We start from the raw sequence: 15,000 nt of genomic DNA on the forward strand, positions 1-15,000 counted from the left end.
TCATGTCACCATAAAAGGTGTCAAACCACAGCAACAAACAGATCCCTTTAAGCAATTAGAAGCAGAGAGAAAGAAAACAAAAATCAAACTCGTCCCGATTATTGGAAAATCACCGTACACTCGTACAGCAGCTGAGCTTAAAAGAAACCAACGGTCTCGGCACACGTTCGCGATTTGATGGACCAGCAAGAACCATCCCTACCCCCTCCACAACAGCTTGCCTGCATACCCTTACACGCCCTCGCTCCTGCCACGCTCACCTCTGTTTAATTAGCGCCAATTAATATTAAAAAAAAAACCACGAGCCCCTTTCAAAGGAAACGGCTTGGCCACAGGTTGCTGTGCTTGCGCGCGCGCTCGTTTCGGCACGCGCGATATTATGGGCGACATTTCGGGCGCGATGACTTGATTTCCATATCAAACTGGATTTTCATCTCTCTCCGCGTGGGCTAATCGAGACCATCACGTTCTGTTATCGATTGATGTGCTTGATGATGCGTGCACTGCACTGAGAGATTAGCGTTGTTCTGTGCGTGTGTCTATGTGTTTGTGTGTCTGTGTGACTGTCTCTCCAAAATGTATTACACCATAACCCTAAACCAATAGCTCTCTCTCTCTCTCTCTCTCTCTCTCTCTCTCTCTCTCTCTCTCTCTCTCTCTCTCTCTCTCTCTCTCTCTCTCTCTCTCTCTCTCTCTTTACACCTATAAATTAAAATCGAATCAGTGACACAATACAACGACTTGTGACATGAGTGCTTGGAAACAGCTCGAGCGTGTTAACAATTGGAAGTCCAGCTGTGAGTTTTATTTCAGCAAATCTACAAACGGACACGCGCCGCTGCGCGTGCTCTTCACTTGTGCTGTCACGCGTCCGCACTCACTGTTTGCGGAGTTATTTTATTGTCTCCAACTCCGCTCACCTTTCGTGGAGTGTACGTTAAAGCTGCACCGTCAGCCAACATAAATATGTCGGCATACTCCAGACTTAGCCCTTTGAAAGTGACGTCCCATACTGACAGAAGAACAAACATTTTGAGATTCATTCAGTATGACGGCGAACCTCACACGCCTAAATTGGTATAATTATTGCCAGTGTTTACACCCTTTAGTACTCCAGTGCTAGCTATTTCCTTTAAAAAAAAATTTTAAAAAAATGCTGGTGTCGTGTTGGTAAATTAATAGTTTTTAGGTACGTATTTGAATTTCACGGCTTTCTGTGGTAAATAATAGTTCTATCATGTAGAACATCCGTGCGTTTATAGAGAGTTACGTTCGGTACTGCCTCGGACAAACCAAACGGCGATTTTTATCATCTTCTTTTTTCAAGTTCCAAAACTACATATACAGTCTGAAGACAAATCTATATCAGTTGAAATCTGTTTAGGCTTAGTATGTGTCCAAGAGAAAGCATTTTCCTACACCACAAAAAAAAAGCCTGAACAGATTTGTGGTGATGTACAAGGTCGCTTACAGGAGAGAGAAGCAATGAACCGTTAAAGACGCTCAGTGTCTGCAAAAAAACACACGATCGATAACACCAGAAGCAATGTACCTTTAAAAGACAATCAGCCAATAGTACTTGACGCGTGGTGGTAGTCGCCACACCTGTCTCGAACTGTCAACCTATCGCGCAAACGGTGCGCATCCATCATCATCAAAAGTAGAGAAGCTGCGACTATAATACTGTCACGCTGCGCGCAAGGTGAGAAATAAAGACAAACGCAAAAAGATGCTCACTTAAAAGTGTTTGCTCTGGCTTTTGTTTGCTCGCGATTAGGAAAGCATGAAAACTAGAAATTAATCATAACGCATCTTGCGCCGTGCACAGCTGCTTGTGGATATTACTACTTCGATCGATTTCTGATCGATGTCTTTCTGTTTTGTTCTAAATTAGCTCCGTTTGGTGATTTTCTGCTGAATTTATTTCTCTCTCTGCATGTGTATTGTCTTTCGAGGTAAAACGACTTTGTTGTTCATTTCGACGCATTTAATCAAACGGGTTCGTCTAATTTCATCATCCCCGGCCTGTGCCGATAAACCGCACGAATTGTTGAATCTAATTACGAAACGACGGTGCGAGTAATTAAGAAATCAAAATTGCAGGGCACAGATATCTAATTACATGAGAGTAAATATTACTTATACCGACTGACAGGGCTACTCTAAACGAAAGAAATCGAACCAGAGCTAGAAAAAACACTCGCCTAAATGTCCCTGACAAATACATCAAACGTAATTAAATAAAGGAACTAATACGTTTCCAAGTGAAGTGTACACACACTGGGATCTCGTGTTTTAAATTAACCCCCGCAGATCGAAGACTTTTGATCACAGAAGAATAGAAATTGATGGAAATCTATAGAAATTAGCTCCAACAGATGTCAAATGGATTTAATTTGAGCTCATGAACAGTGCGCTATTTTTTTTTCTTTTACTAATTAAAAGCACAGTCCTGCCCGCGTAAACAATACGACTAACCATCTCAGATCTGACCAGGTTTTTTCATGGAGTAAGATCGTCCCGTCCACTTGGACTCATACCCCAAAACAACAGCCTCGGTGCAAGCTCTCCGTGTATAGAGTGGGAGTATAATTATGAACGAATTAATTTCTTGTGTTTTCGTGTCAAATTAATTTATTTCACTCTTCACAGTCAGCAGTACGAGTGTTGATTTTTAGTATGTCTTCAAGTACAGGAATTTTCTTCTCCCGCTTAAACGCCTCACCAGATTCCAGATCGCGAGCCTACTTTTTGCAGGGTAAGATTGTTCCTTTAATGAGAAGTAAAAAATTCCCTCTCTCGGTGTTAATTAATTAGTAATGCAAAGGATCGTTTGCCAAACATGCATGTGATCTCATGTTTGCACTATACAGCTGTTGACGTTAATATAAATCTCTCTTTGCACAAGCAAATATCCAGAAAGTATGTACATATCACGGCGCACAAGACTAGTATGGAATGCAACTAGGCTAACGAGTTACTATGATTAGGCTGCAAGTTCTTTCCTCCTCCCTTTCTCAGTCAAAAAACAGAGCGAGAGAGAGAGAGAGAGAGAGAGAGAGAGAGAGAGAGAGAGAGAGAGAGAGAGAGAGAGAGAGAGAGAGAGAGAGAGAGAGAGAGAGGTGGTGAACAGAGGAAGAAGAAGTATGTTTTGACCGAATCGCCAACAAGAATGCAATATTAATCTAACTTGCCATGCATTTACACTGCAAGAATTTAATAATCGCCTTTGTTGACTCAAGTATGCTGAGTTTTGTGTTTGTTTGTTTGTGTGTGTGTTTGTTTATTTGTTTGTGTGTGTGTGTTTGTTTATTTGTTTGTGTGTGTGTTTGTTTATTTGTTTGTGTGTGTGTTTGTTTATTTGTTTGTGTGTGTGTTTGTTTATTTGTTTGTTGTTTCGTTTGTTTGATTGTTTGTTTGTTTCCTTCTTTTTTTTATTCTTTCTTTCTTTCTTTCTTTCTTTCTTTCTTTGTGTGCGTGTTGTTTGTTGCTGCGTTTTTTGTGTTTTTTTTCTCTTTTTATTAATATCATTTTTACAATTTGCTAACCTGTGTAAGAACATTTGAGATCTTAGAGATGCTTTAGGCGTCTTCACGATCCAAGTAGATATGAAACGACAACTGTGGTTTTTTTTTGTTTCTTTTTCTTTTTTGGTCAAGTTGTTTTTACGAGCTACGTTTACGCTTGAAAAGGCGGGAGTTATATTCTTAAGGTCCAGAAAATACGCAGGTAGTTTCTCGGAGATTGATATCACCCGGCGGTGAGAAACTGGTACCCCACCAAGGTAGAACTTGATCAGAGTGTTGACATCATTACGTCGACATAACAATCAGGCAAACGTACAACAAATACAAATGCATGATTATCACGAGTTGTAATTCTGTTTTCAGGACACTGGTACGCTTGGTTTTTTTCCCTCATACCTGTGGGTGTAAATTCCATGGATATGTACGAGAGAAAAAAAATCCCCAAAAATGCAAAATTAACAATGTTTTTTTTGTGTGATTGTTAAGCCTGAAGGACAGTATCTTCCCGCATTGTCCAGTAAGTGTACAAGGAATTTGACACTTACTCAGTAAAATGTGACATGCATGAGGCAGTAATATTATTATTATTATTATTATTATGGTGAGCTTATATTACAGGTGGCGTACTGGCATTTGTTCACTCCAAAATACCCACATCTGTAATGTCATGTTAGGATATGTAAATGCTATCTAGTATTATGCAACAAACAGATTAATTCTATCTGTCTGACTTTAGACATTTCAAGCCTTGAAATACACAGAGATCTAGCACCCAGGTTTCTGCAAATTCAATTCAGAAAGTATTGGGTATCCAAGAACCTATGTGAACAGGGATACTGTGTTAGTGAGTAAAATCATGCAGTTTTTGTTATTTCGCAAAGCTATTCTGTACATAGAATTGTTTGACGGTGCATGAAGGGCCCAAATCATTGAATAAGTAAAAGTCATACAGTCACATTTCAACTTCAGATGTTTTTGGTTTTTTTATCATGTAACTTGTTAGTGGGTCATTCGACTTATGTCCTTTTTCACAAATGGTCAAAAATTGAGATTTAGTACACACACACACACACACACACACACACACACACACACACACACACACACACACACACACACACACACACACACACACACACACACACACACACACACACACACACACACACACACACGTATATATTAAGTATGTTTCCAACGGCTGACCATTTCATAGTGTAGGAAGCCTAGTGCATGCAACGTCGTTTGTAAATTTAATGTAACCATGATGTGCTTTTTTTCAATCATTTCTTTGTTTTTTGTTTGTTTTTCTTTCGTTCCTTTTGTCGTATCATTCCTTCCTTCCTTCCTTTTTTCCTACTTCCTTCCTTCTATTACACTATTATAATAAAAAAAAAACGAATACACACAATCCTCCCCGTAATACGTCCTTTCTTTCTTTTCTTTTTTCTTCTTTCTTTTCTTACTTCCTTCCTTCCTTCCGTCCTTACCCCCCGCGGGTTAGGGGGAGTACCATATTGGTTGGGACGAGAAAGAATTTGCCCGATGCTCCCCAGCATGTCGTAAGAGGCGACTAACGGATTCTGTTTCTCTAGATCTTTTTACCCTTGTTAAGTGTTTCTTGTATAGAATATAGTCAATTTTTGTAAAGATTTTAGTCAAGCAGTATATAAAAAATGTTAAGTCCTTTGTTCTGGAAACTTGCATTCTCCCAGTAAGGTAATATATTGTACTACGTTGCAAGCCCCTGGAGCAAAGTTTTGATTGGTGCTTTTGTGAACAAGAAACAATTGACAAGTGGCTCTATCCCATCTTCCCTCTTCCCCCGTCGCGATATATAACCTTCGTGGTTGAAAACGACGTTAAACACCAAATAAAGAAAGAATTCCTTCCTTCCTTCCTTCCTTCCTTCCTTCCTTCCTTCCTTCCTTCCTTCCTTCCTTCCTTCCTTCCTTCCTTCCTTCCTTCCTTCATTTCTTCCTACCTTTATTCTTTTGTTTGTACATTTCTTTCGTTCTTTTTTCTTTTCTTTCTTTTGTTTATTTCGTTCTTTCTTTCTTTCTCTCTTTCCTTGAACTATTCCAGCCTTTTCTGTTATGCATTGTGAGTAAATGGTGCATGTGAAACTAAATCCGGCCACGACAAATGCTATAATATTTGTTCTGTACAAAGCAAATTCAATGTGTCATTGCTTAAAATAACAGACAGAAAACAAACAGAAAACAAAACGCCGAAACCCTCCAAGTATTGCACTCTTTTAAACAGAGATTTAAAATGCAAACGTCAACTGCCCAAGTTCTAATTTGAAAGTTCGCTTGTGTGGTTTGACTTGTTGTTTTGTGTATTTTTTATTTGTTTCAATTTTGTTCGTTTGGTTGTTTTTTTGTTTATATGTTTTTTCGTTTTGTTTGTTTGTTTGTTTTTTCTGTGTGGGTTTTTATTGTTTGCTGGTTTGCTTGCTCGTGTGTTTGTGTGTGTTTTTTTGTTGCTTTTGCTTTCTTTGTTTTTTGCTAAACATACAAACAACAACAACAACAACAACAACAACAACAACAACAACGACAACAACCACGACAACCACGACAACAACATCAACAACATCAACAACAACAAAGCATTGGGGGGGGGGGGATTGGAACTTGTGCAAATTGATATGAATTTGGAATTATCTACAAAATCAACAACTAAGAATTCCAAACCGTCTTAGTAATCGTAGACTACACCGTCTTCTGCATACATCAAGGAAAATGTAATTTCACCCCCCACCCACCCACCCACCCACCCACCCACCAACACTCCCCCTCCCTTCAAGATTGTGTTCTTGGTTTTTTTGGTTATACCACAACATTTAAACCTATTCCTGATACTCTATGCTATAAAATAATCTGTATTCTATTTTAATGGAGACTGAAGTACAGACAAACGTTTTCTTACACGTACGAGTACTAACATTACCTTTCATATTTTGCGCCACACGTAGGTTCAGCATGCATCTACAGTTCTCTCCTACTGTTGACTTGCATGATCTGCAAACACTATACCACACGCAAGCTTCTTTTGTGTGTACGATTACAACCTCCGTTGAGCAGGTATTGAAAGTGCGGAGTGAAACGAATACTGATAACAGTAACTATCTCACAGTGATATATTGTATATATTGCAATGCTGTCTTGTTGTTGGCCTTTGATTGTCCACCAGTGAGTAAAATTACTCTCTGTCGTTAGTTACAGGCGTTTGTCTGTTCTCTATATCTTCCACATTTCTTTGTTGTCAGAACACGAGCTGCTTACACCAGTGAGTGTTCCTTTGTTTCTGAGAACACAAGCAAGTAAAAATTACTCACTGAGCACTATCAACTATTGGGCCTGGCATCACAGGGGTTTGTCTTGTCTGTATCTTCAGCATCTATGTCTTTGTTTCCCAGACCACGAGCAAGTAAATTTATTGACTGCTACCAAGAACTATGTCTTCCTTCGACTAGTGCTTGTCCTTTCTGTATGTTTCGCAACGGTGAATGTGTCTTTGCTTCTCGAAAAATGAGCCAGTAAAACTTGCTCATTGCCACATGTAGAAGTGAACATGCGGGTCGTTTCACTTATCGGTCTTTGTCTTGTCTCTGTTTCTTGTGTACCGGGAACATAAGCAAGCAAAATGACTCAGATTCTGCTGCCAGGAAATCGCTCATGCGTTCACTTCGATCGTGCCTGCTTCTTTGCTTTTTACCTTCAGCATATAAGCAATAACATATTCTTAAATACTAAAACTGCTCGACATTGAGTAAACAACTTGTAGCAACAACAAGATCATACGTACGAGTGGTTTTATTCAAGCGTGCTTACACACTTGGTAGTTAGCTTGCCAGTGGAGGTGTCAAACTCTGCTCAGGATTATCACAACGCGGCCAACACAAAGCTCTTGCACTTGAACGCTGTTGCTCTGCAGGGTCTCTCAAAGCTATTTGCTCAAAGCCATGGCCAGCGGCGTCAAATTCATGTAGGGGTCGTCTTCGAGTATTGTCACTTTCTGGTGCAAACTCATTTATTTGGATAGAAAGTGACGCTGAACAGGATTACAGGAGCAAAGCGACGAAAACATTCACTTGCCAATTCTGCTGTGGGATGGTTTCTGAAGTTTCTTAATTCACAAATGAGCCGATTCTGCCACCAAAAGATAGACTTTTTTTCTGATATTCAAAGGTGTGACTTGAGTTTGGCGACGACAATTGTAAGTAGTTGTATCTGGGGCGAAATCAGGTCGGTTTCTAAATTTCATCTGACGTTCATCTGGAAAGAAAATTGCGTCTGAATGGCGACGAGAAATATAACTTTCCGATTCTGCTTTTAAAGACCTCAGCAGGATAGCTAGATAGGCAGTTTCCGGAGTTGTCGGCTGTGACGATGGTTATTCCACGCGCAATGTGCCACTTCGGAGACTGAAGTTGATCAAAAGAAGATTACTTAAAAATAACAATAACACAAATTGTCACAAAAGCTGATGCTAGCGCTGTTGGTGAGTTCAGACTTTCTGAAGTCATCAGCAGTGGTCATTTGTTATAGATTCCAGCGGCAGTACCATTCGTGAGAATTGTCACGCAGTTTCGTCGCTGGCTATCACTCCTTGAATAAATTAATCTGACTCTGCAGAGCGTTTTATATGTGCTGAGTGTCACATTTCAGTCGCAATGCTTTTCGCGAGAATTATCATTCTTTTTTGGTGACCAGTCTGCTGTGGTCTCGCACATTCTTTTCGGATGTCCAAAACTGTCTCTTCGGTGCTATTGGTGTGATGACTTTAAGATTTCAGTCCCGATGCCTTCCGTTAAAGAAATGTCACCCGTTTTGTCACCACTCTGCGATCTAACCCACAGTCCTCGGATGTCCAAAACTGTCTCTTCGGTGCGATTGGTGTGATGACTCCTAGATTTCAGTCCCGATGCCTTCCGTTGAAAATGGTCACCCCGTTTTGTCACCAAAAGTCTGTGGTCTCGCTGGTATCTCGTGGTATGGCCGCACTGTCTCTTCAGCCCACTTTGTTTTCCATTGTAACAGCAACGAGTTTTCACACAGACACCTCGCTCTCCGCTTTGATATCACTTCTACTCCACAAGCCTATCGATAAATAACATTAATATTCACGTGCCATAAAAATCCCCCCTACCATAGCAGAATGACTCCCCGCTAAAAATCATAAACGCCTCCTACCCAGAAGCAGAACTGTGACCAAGATACCCAGGGTAGTTCATTCAGGCTGGGAGTGAGGGGGGAGCTTTAGGGGTGGGGTGTGGAGACAAATAAAGGGGTATGACTGTTGGTAATCATATAGAGAAGAGACGCAGAGAAACAGACAGTGCTGAGGGGGGGGGGGGGAGTGGATTGGGGAGAGGACGTGGGGGTGGGGTGGGGGTGGGGGGGGGGACAGAGAGGGGCACACTGATTTGAGCAAAGCCGGAAGGGGGAGGAGAGCCTGACAGGAGAGGAAGGAAGAGAGGGGAGGTTCCGGCCAAACTCGAAGAAAAACGCAGAAGAAAGAAAGAGAGAGAGAGAAAGAGAGAGAGGGAGAGAGAGAGAGAGAGAGAGAGAGAGAGAGAGAGAGAGAGAGAGAGAGAGACGACTGAAGATAGGAGGGGGGGGGGGGGGGGGCACGCGAGTGAGAGAAAGACAGACAGACATAGTCGAGAAGAAGGCCGGTGAAGGAAGAGAGAGAGGGAGGGACGGAAGGGGAGGGGAAGAGCTGTTCCTGATAAATTATCGACAGAAACATTGAACCACTCAGCAGGCAGGCGAGGACGGTGGCTTGCATTGATTGACAGACTGATACGCCGGCGAAATCATTTTCAAAGCCAAGAGAGGAACAGTAGCCAGCGACACTGAAGAGAGGGAGAAAGAGAGAGAGAGAGGACACAGCTCCAAGCTGGCCAAGGACCTCTGCGGTGGAATAACAGTAGCAGCTGTACGTCTAAGGGGTGGAGCTTACGCGATAGCGCGTGCATTCTCCTCTGTGCTACGCCGTTGCTACAGACGCTCGCGAAGTGTTTGAATGGCGATTAGCGGCTACGCGCGCAAAGCTTGGCGAGACACTGAACACAAGGTGAAATGTAGAATCAAAGGGCTGGTTTAAATGATTTATTAGAATAGTTTGTAAATGAAAATGCCGCATAAATGAAGTCGTAACAGTGTATGACAACAAAGTTACACTGACGAGGTTTGTTTTTTGGGTATTAGGTTTATAGCTTAATTATAGGACTTAAAAGTTAAAACAAAACAAAAAATAACTCTCAGACAAAAAATTAGAATTTACTTAGACAGAGCAAACTGTTATCCCCGACTTAAGCAAAACTCGATGTAATTTACCATCGTAACTAAGTAGAAACAAACTTAGAATAACCACCTGTAAAATCAATGTTATCAATGAGTAATACTAACAGCTTATAGGCGAGCTTTAGAATATTCTTTCAGGTACAGTGGCACATATGAAGTATACATAGAGCCAAAGCGAAGGTAACGGGCACACTCTCACACAAAAATCCCACTTTGCACAAGAATAACGCAGGTTATTGATAGTTGTTTTTCCAAGTTGAAGGATGCTCTTGTCCCACAGAAAAAAGAAAGATCCGTTTTGATAATCGTTCACTCGAGGAGGATCGATATCATTAAAGTCTCATACTGAACAGTAATGTGAGATGTCCAGAAGAAGACAAAATCGACGTCGTCATAGAATTTTAGGCGTAACTTATTTTAGACAGCCTTTCAGCATTAACAAACTGATTATTTGTATTATAAATTAGTGTTTATAATTGTACCTGGTATGGAAAGAAAGATAAAAGAATGTTAAATCATGCATTGCCAATCGTATTTTAGAGAATATTTCTCATGGAGAATGATTTACTTAGTCTAAATCACAAAAACATCAAAATCGCACAGAATCGAGGTACGCCAAAATTCCAGGACGACGACAAAATACCACCGTTCTTAAAAAAATACAACATGAATTTAATACTTTGTCGCCACGCTCATCGCTATATGAATATTATTATAGCAGTGCGTCCCAAACGCCTACTGCGTCAACACACTAAAATCTCCGATTGATTTATTCATTCTGTCATTCATTCATTCATTCAATTAATCTGGCTGTTGAGACAGCTAACTATAGTGCTGCAGGCTCTTTAAATGTGAATTGTCTCGGTATATTAAAGGTACAGCACATATGATCATGTTTGTATCATTCCACTTGCATAAGGAAACGTTTCAATTCTATAAAAGCCTAGTATACAGCTTTATAGCCATGAATATGCAAACGCCCATAGATGTGGATACAGATGCCTAGATACGGATATGTATGCTAAATGTAATTACAAATGAATTAACAACGCTCATTGTCTATTTGCTCCTAAAACAAACAGTCCTATACCCACCATAATAACTGATAATTAATGCTTTTGGTAAAATCGCTGATGACTTATTAATTTCTCCAGTCAGTTCTGGGTCAATTAAGTATGTTATGGTTCATGCGCAAATCGGGAAAGTTGTAAATTTTCATAATTATATACATCATTACCGAGATGATAAAATACAACAGTGACATGAGTGACAAGATCGGTGTGTTGATATAAATCCAGACACACACAAAACATACAGACAGACATACATACATTCAGGCATGCAGGCAGACAGACAGACAGACAGACAGGCAGACAGACAGACAGGCAGACAGACAGACAGACAGACAGACAGACAGACAGGCAGGCAGACAGACAGACAGGCAGAAACAAGAGGTCTGACTGACTGACTAAATGATTGTTACGTCCTCTTAGGACCAAATTGGCCTATATTGGGACAGGTAGAGTTAGTATGCAAAAGTCTTGGGACAGGTAGAGTTAGTATGCAAAAGCAAGAGCGATTGTACGCAGTTTTTTAAAAAAAAGTTTTAAACTTGGGCATGAGAGAACGAAAACAAGTCGCTTAAGGCGAAATTACTACATTTAGTCAAGCTGTGGAACTCGCAGAATGAAACTGAACGCACTGCATTTTTTCACAATGACCGTAGTCCACTGCTCGTGCTAAACGCAGTGAAACTGACGAGACTGTTTCGCGCGGTAGTGGTTTCGCTGTGCTGCATAGCACGCTTTTCTGTACCTCTCTTCGGTTTAACTTTCTGAGCGTGTTTTTAATCCAAACATGTCATATCTATATGTTTTTGGAATCAGGAACCGAAGGAATAAGATGAAATTGTTTCTAAATCGATTTCAAAAATTTAATTTTGATCATAATTTTTATATTTTTATTTTTCAGAGCTTGTTTTTAATCCGAATATAACATATTCATATGTTTTTGGAATCAGAAAATGATGAAGAATAAGATGAACGTAAATTTGGATCGTTTTATACATTTTTGTTTTTTTTTTACAATTTTCAGATTTTTAATGACCAAAGTCATCAATTAATTTTTAAGCCTCCAAGCTGAAATGCAATACCGAAGTCCAGCCTTTGTCGAAGATTCCTTGGCCAAAATGTCAATCAATTTGATTGAAAAATGAGGGTGTGACAGTGCCGCCTCAACTTTTACAAAAAGCCGGATATGACGTTATCAAAGACATTTATCGGGAAAATGAAAAAAAGGTCCGGGGATATCTTTCCCATGAACTCTCATGTGAAATTTCATAAAGAACGGTCCAGTAGTTTACTCTGAATCGCTCTACACACACACACACACACACACACACACACACACACACACTCACACACATATACACCACGACCCTCGTGTCGATTCCCGCTCTATGTTAACACATTTAGTCAAAACTTGACTAAATGTAAAAAGAGACAGTCAAACGACTGAAAAGGATAACGCTCCTCAGCCCCCGAGGACATGTAGAAGATTATAAACCAAGCCTAAGCCTTTTCCCCACCCTTTGTTCTATCGTATATCTCCCGAATCTACAAAAAGATACAGTCTCTGTTTATTTTCTTGCCTCTCGATACGGAGCCTTGAAACAACATCATATGTTTGTTATGCTCTTTTATTTAAACGGCAACCAGCGATTTACAAGCTCCTACCTGATCTTCAAGCTCCCAGCAAAATATGCGGCCAGTGAAACCCTATCAACTGTGAAATCAAAAAGATATCAGATAATGTTTGTCTTCTTGAAGTGGAAAATATCTGTTACTGCATGAGCAACCGTGGGAGCCACAGTGCAAGTGTAATGCGATGCGTGAAATACAAGTTTTTGTACTTGGCATTCTTTAAAGGGGCCCCCTTTTTACATTTAGTCAATTGCAAGTTTGACTAAATGTTTTAACATAGAGGGGGAATCGAGACGAGGGTCGTGGTGTATGTGTGTGTGTGTGTGTGTGTCTGTGCGTGTAGAGCGATTCAGACCAAACTACTGGACCGATCTTTATGAAATTTTACATGCGAGTTCCTGGGAATGATATCCCCGGATTTTATTTTTCGATAAATACCTTTGATGACGTCATATCCGGCTTTTTGTAAAAGTTGAGGCGGCACTGTCACACCCTCATTTTTCAATAAAATTGATTGAAATTTAGGCCAAGCAATCTTCGACGAAGGCCAAACTTCAGTATTGCATTTCAGCTTGGTGGCTTAAAAATTAATTAATGACTTTGGTCATTAAAAATCTGAACATTGTAAAAAAAATATTTTTTTTATAAAACGATCCAAATTTACGTTCATCTTATTCTTCATCATTTTCTGATTCCAAAAACATATAAATATGTTATATTCGGATTAAAAACAAGCTCTGAAAATTAAACATATAAAAATGATGATCAAAATCAAATTTTCCAAACCAATTTAAAAACACTTTCATCTTATTTCTTGTCCGTTCCTGATTCCAAAAACATATAGATATGATATGTTTGGATTAAAAACACGCTCAGAAAGTTAAAACGAAGAGAGGTACAGAAAAGCGTGCTATCCTTCTCAGCGCAACTACTACCCCGCTCTTCTTGTCAGTTTCACTGCCTTTGCCACAAGCGGTGGACTGACGATGCTACGAGTATACGGTCTTGCTGAAAAATTGCATTGCGTTCAGTTTCATTCTGCGAGTTCGACAGCTTGACTAAATGTTGTATTTTCGCCTTACGCGACTTGTATTCTTTTTGATCTGACAAACAAAGGGACGAAGGCGCTCTTAATTGTATTCCCGCTTGTATGAATCACCATAGCTTAACTTTGCCCAGGGTTGGGTAAGACTAAGAGCATTCATCCACCTGAACATAATAGGCTACCGAGGAAAGCGTGGCTGCTTTCTGCGCCGAGTGGGATTGTTCTTGACGAATTAATTTCGTGTCTAACACCTGATTTCAATCTGCAAAATTAATTTAGCAAAGACAAAAAACGTTCACTCTCTACATGCCGGATACAGTGCAGTTTAAGAAGACTTTAATGTTCGTATTCTAAATGTATACAATGCAAGCACTTAATTTATCACATTCAAAAAGCATTGCACATCACACTGTTAGCATTTCAAAAGCAAGATACACAACCATACCAGAAGTGTGCGGTGTTGCTCTTTTCAAAGTACCAGAAGTAGAAAACACACGATTTTTTTCTCAAACGAAAGCAAGAAAAAATGTAAAGAAAAGGGAAAGGCACAAAAACAAAATGGAAAAAGGAGAGAATGAAAGGAAGGATAGAAAGAAAGAATAAAGGCACAAAAGAGAAGAAGAGAAAAATCAACTGCTATAGACTTCCTTTGCAAACAAAACATATGTATACAAAGTAACATGTATGCATGATTGTTGTTGTTGTTGTTGCTGTTGTTGTTGTTGTTGGTGGTGGTGGTGGTGGTGGTGGTGTTGTTATTGTTGTTGTTGTGTTATTTTATTATCAGGCCTGAAAGTGGCGAGTATTTTACTCGCCATTGCAAACATGTAACTGTAACTGGCGAGTAGAAATGTTCATCTACTCGCCAAATGTTGGTTTGGCTAGTAAAGTTTGCTCTCTGGCAAGTAAATTTTCAGAATCACTAACAGAAGGCGAGAACACCATTTGTTGGACTTTCAGTGCTGTTTATAGGAACTAACAAGGTTTCCTTTTAAAAGGCAAAAACCACGCAGTATGGAAACAAAAACAAGAGGAAGTTACGGTAATGAAATCAACAGATAAAATAAAGAGTCGGGGAAACGCAGTATCCCATCACGTAATGTGAAGGTGATTCGAGAGGAAAGCTTTCATCGTCTTTCATCCAGAACCGGTCTACGAGCGGCGTGAACAGCGTCGAATCGGAAGAGAGGTAAAAGCCAGAACCGGTTGCGCCGTGTAAGAATCAATTACTCAGGGTTAGCGGGGCAACAGATACCCGTCGAATTCCGGGTGGCAAGGAAGTGAGTGGGGTGGATGGGGAGCTGAAGTCAATTAGCCATGCCAAACTGCTAGAGTGCTTGTTGTTCACGTTGAATATCGATGTTTTCCAAGGGGGAGACTTGTTTGTATCAACATTTGTTCTCCTATTC

The 15,000-nt window shown here is 40.1% G+C and overlaps 1 protein-coding gene across 1 annotated transcript in view; it reads right to left on the reverse strand.

The window, feature by feature from the left end:
- The window catches only part of LOC138954424 (PR domain zinc finger protein 1-like), a gene marked incomplete at its 3' end in the record, with an annotated part of 37,977 nt that extends 29,198 nt beyond the window's left edge, over nucleotides 1-8,779 (reverse strand). The window contains exon 1 of the mRNA XM_070326277.1: nucleotides 6,483-8,779. Within this exon, the coding sequence (XP_070182378.1) occupies nucleotides 6,483-6,516 (34 nt within the window). The remainder of the gene's footprint in view (nucleotides 1-6,482) is intronic.
- Nucleotides 8,780-15,000: the final 6,221 nt, after the last annotated feature.

Source organism: Littorina saxatilis, unplaced genomic scaffold (assembly GCF_037325665.1).
Source record: "Littorina saxatilis isolate snail1 unplaced genomic scaffold, US_GU_Lsax_2.0 scaffold_635, whole genome shotgun sequence".
NCBI lineage: Eukaryota > Metazoa > Mollusca > Gastropoda > Littorinimorpha > Littorinidae > Littorina > Littorina saxatilis.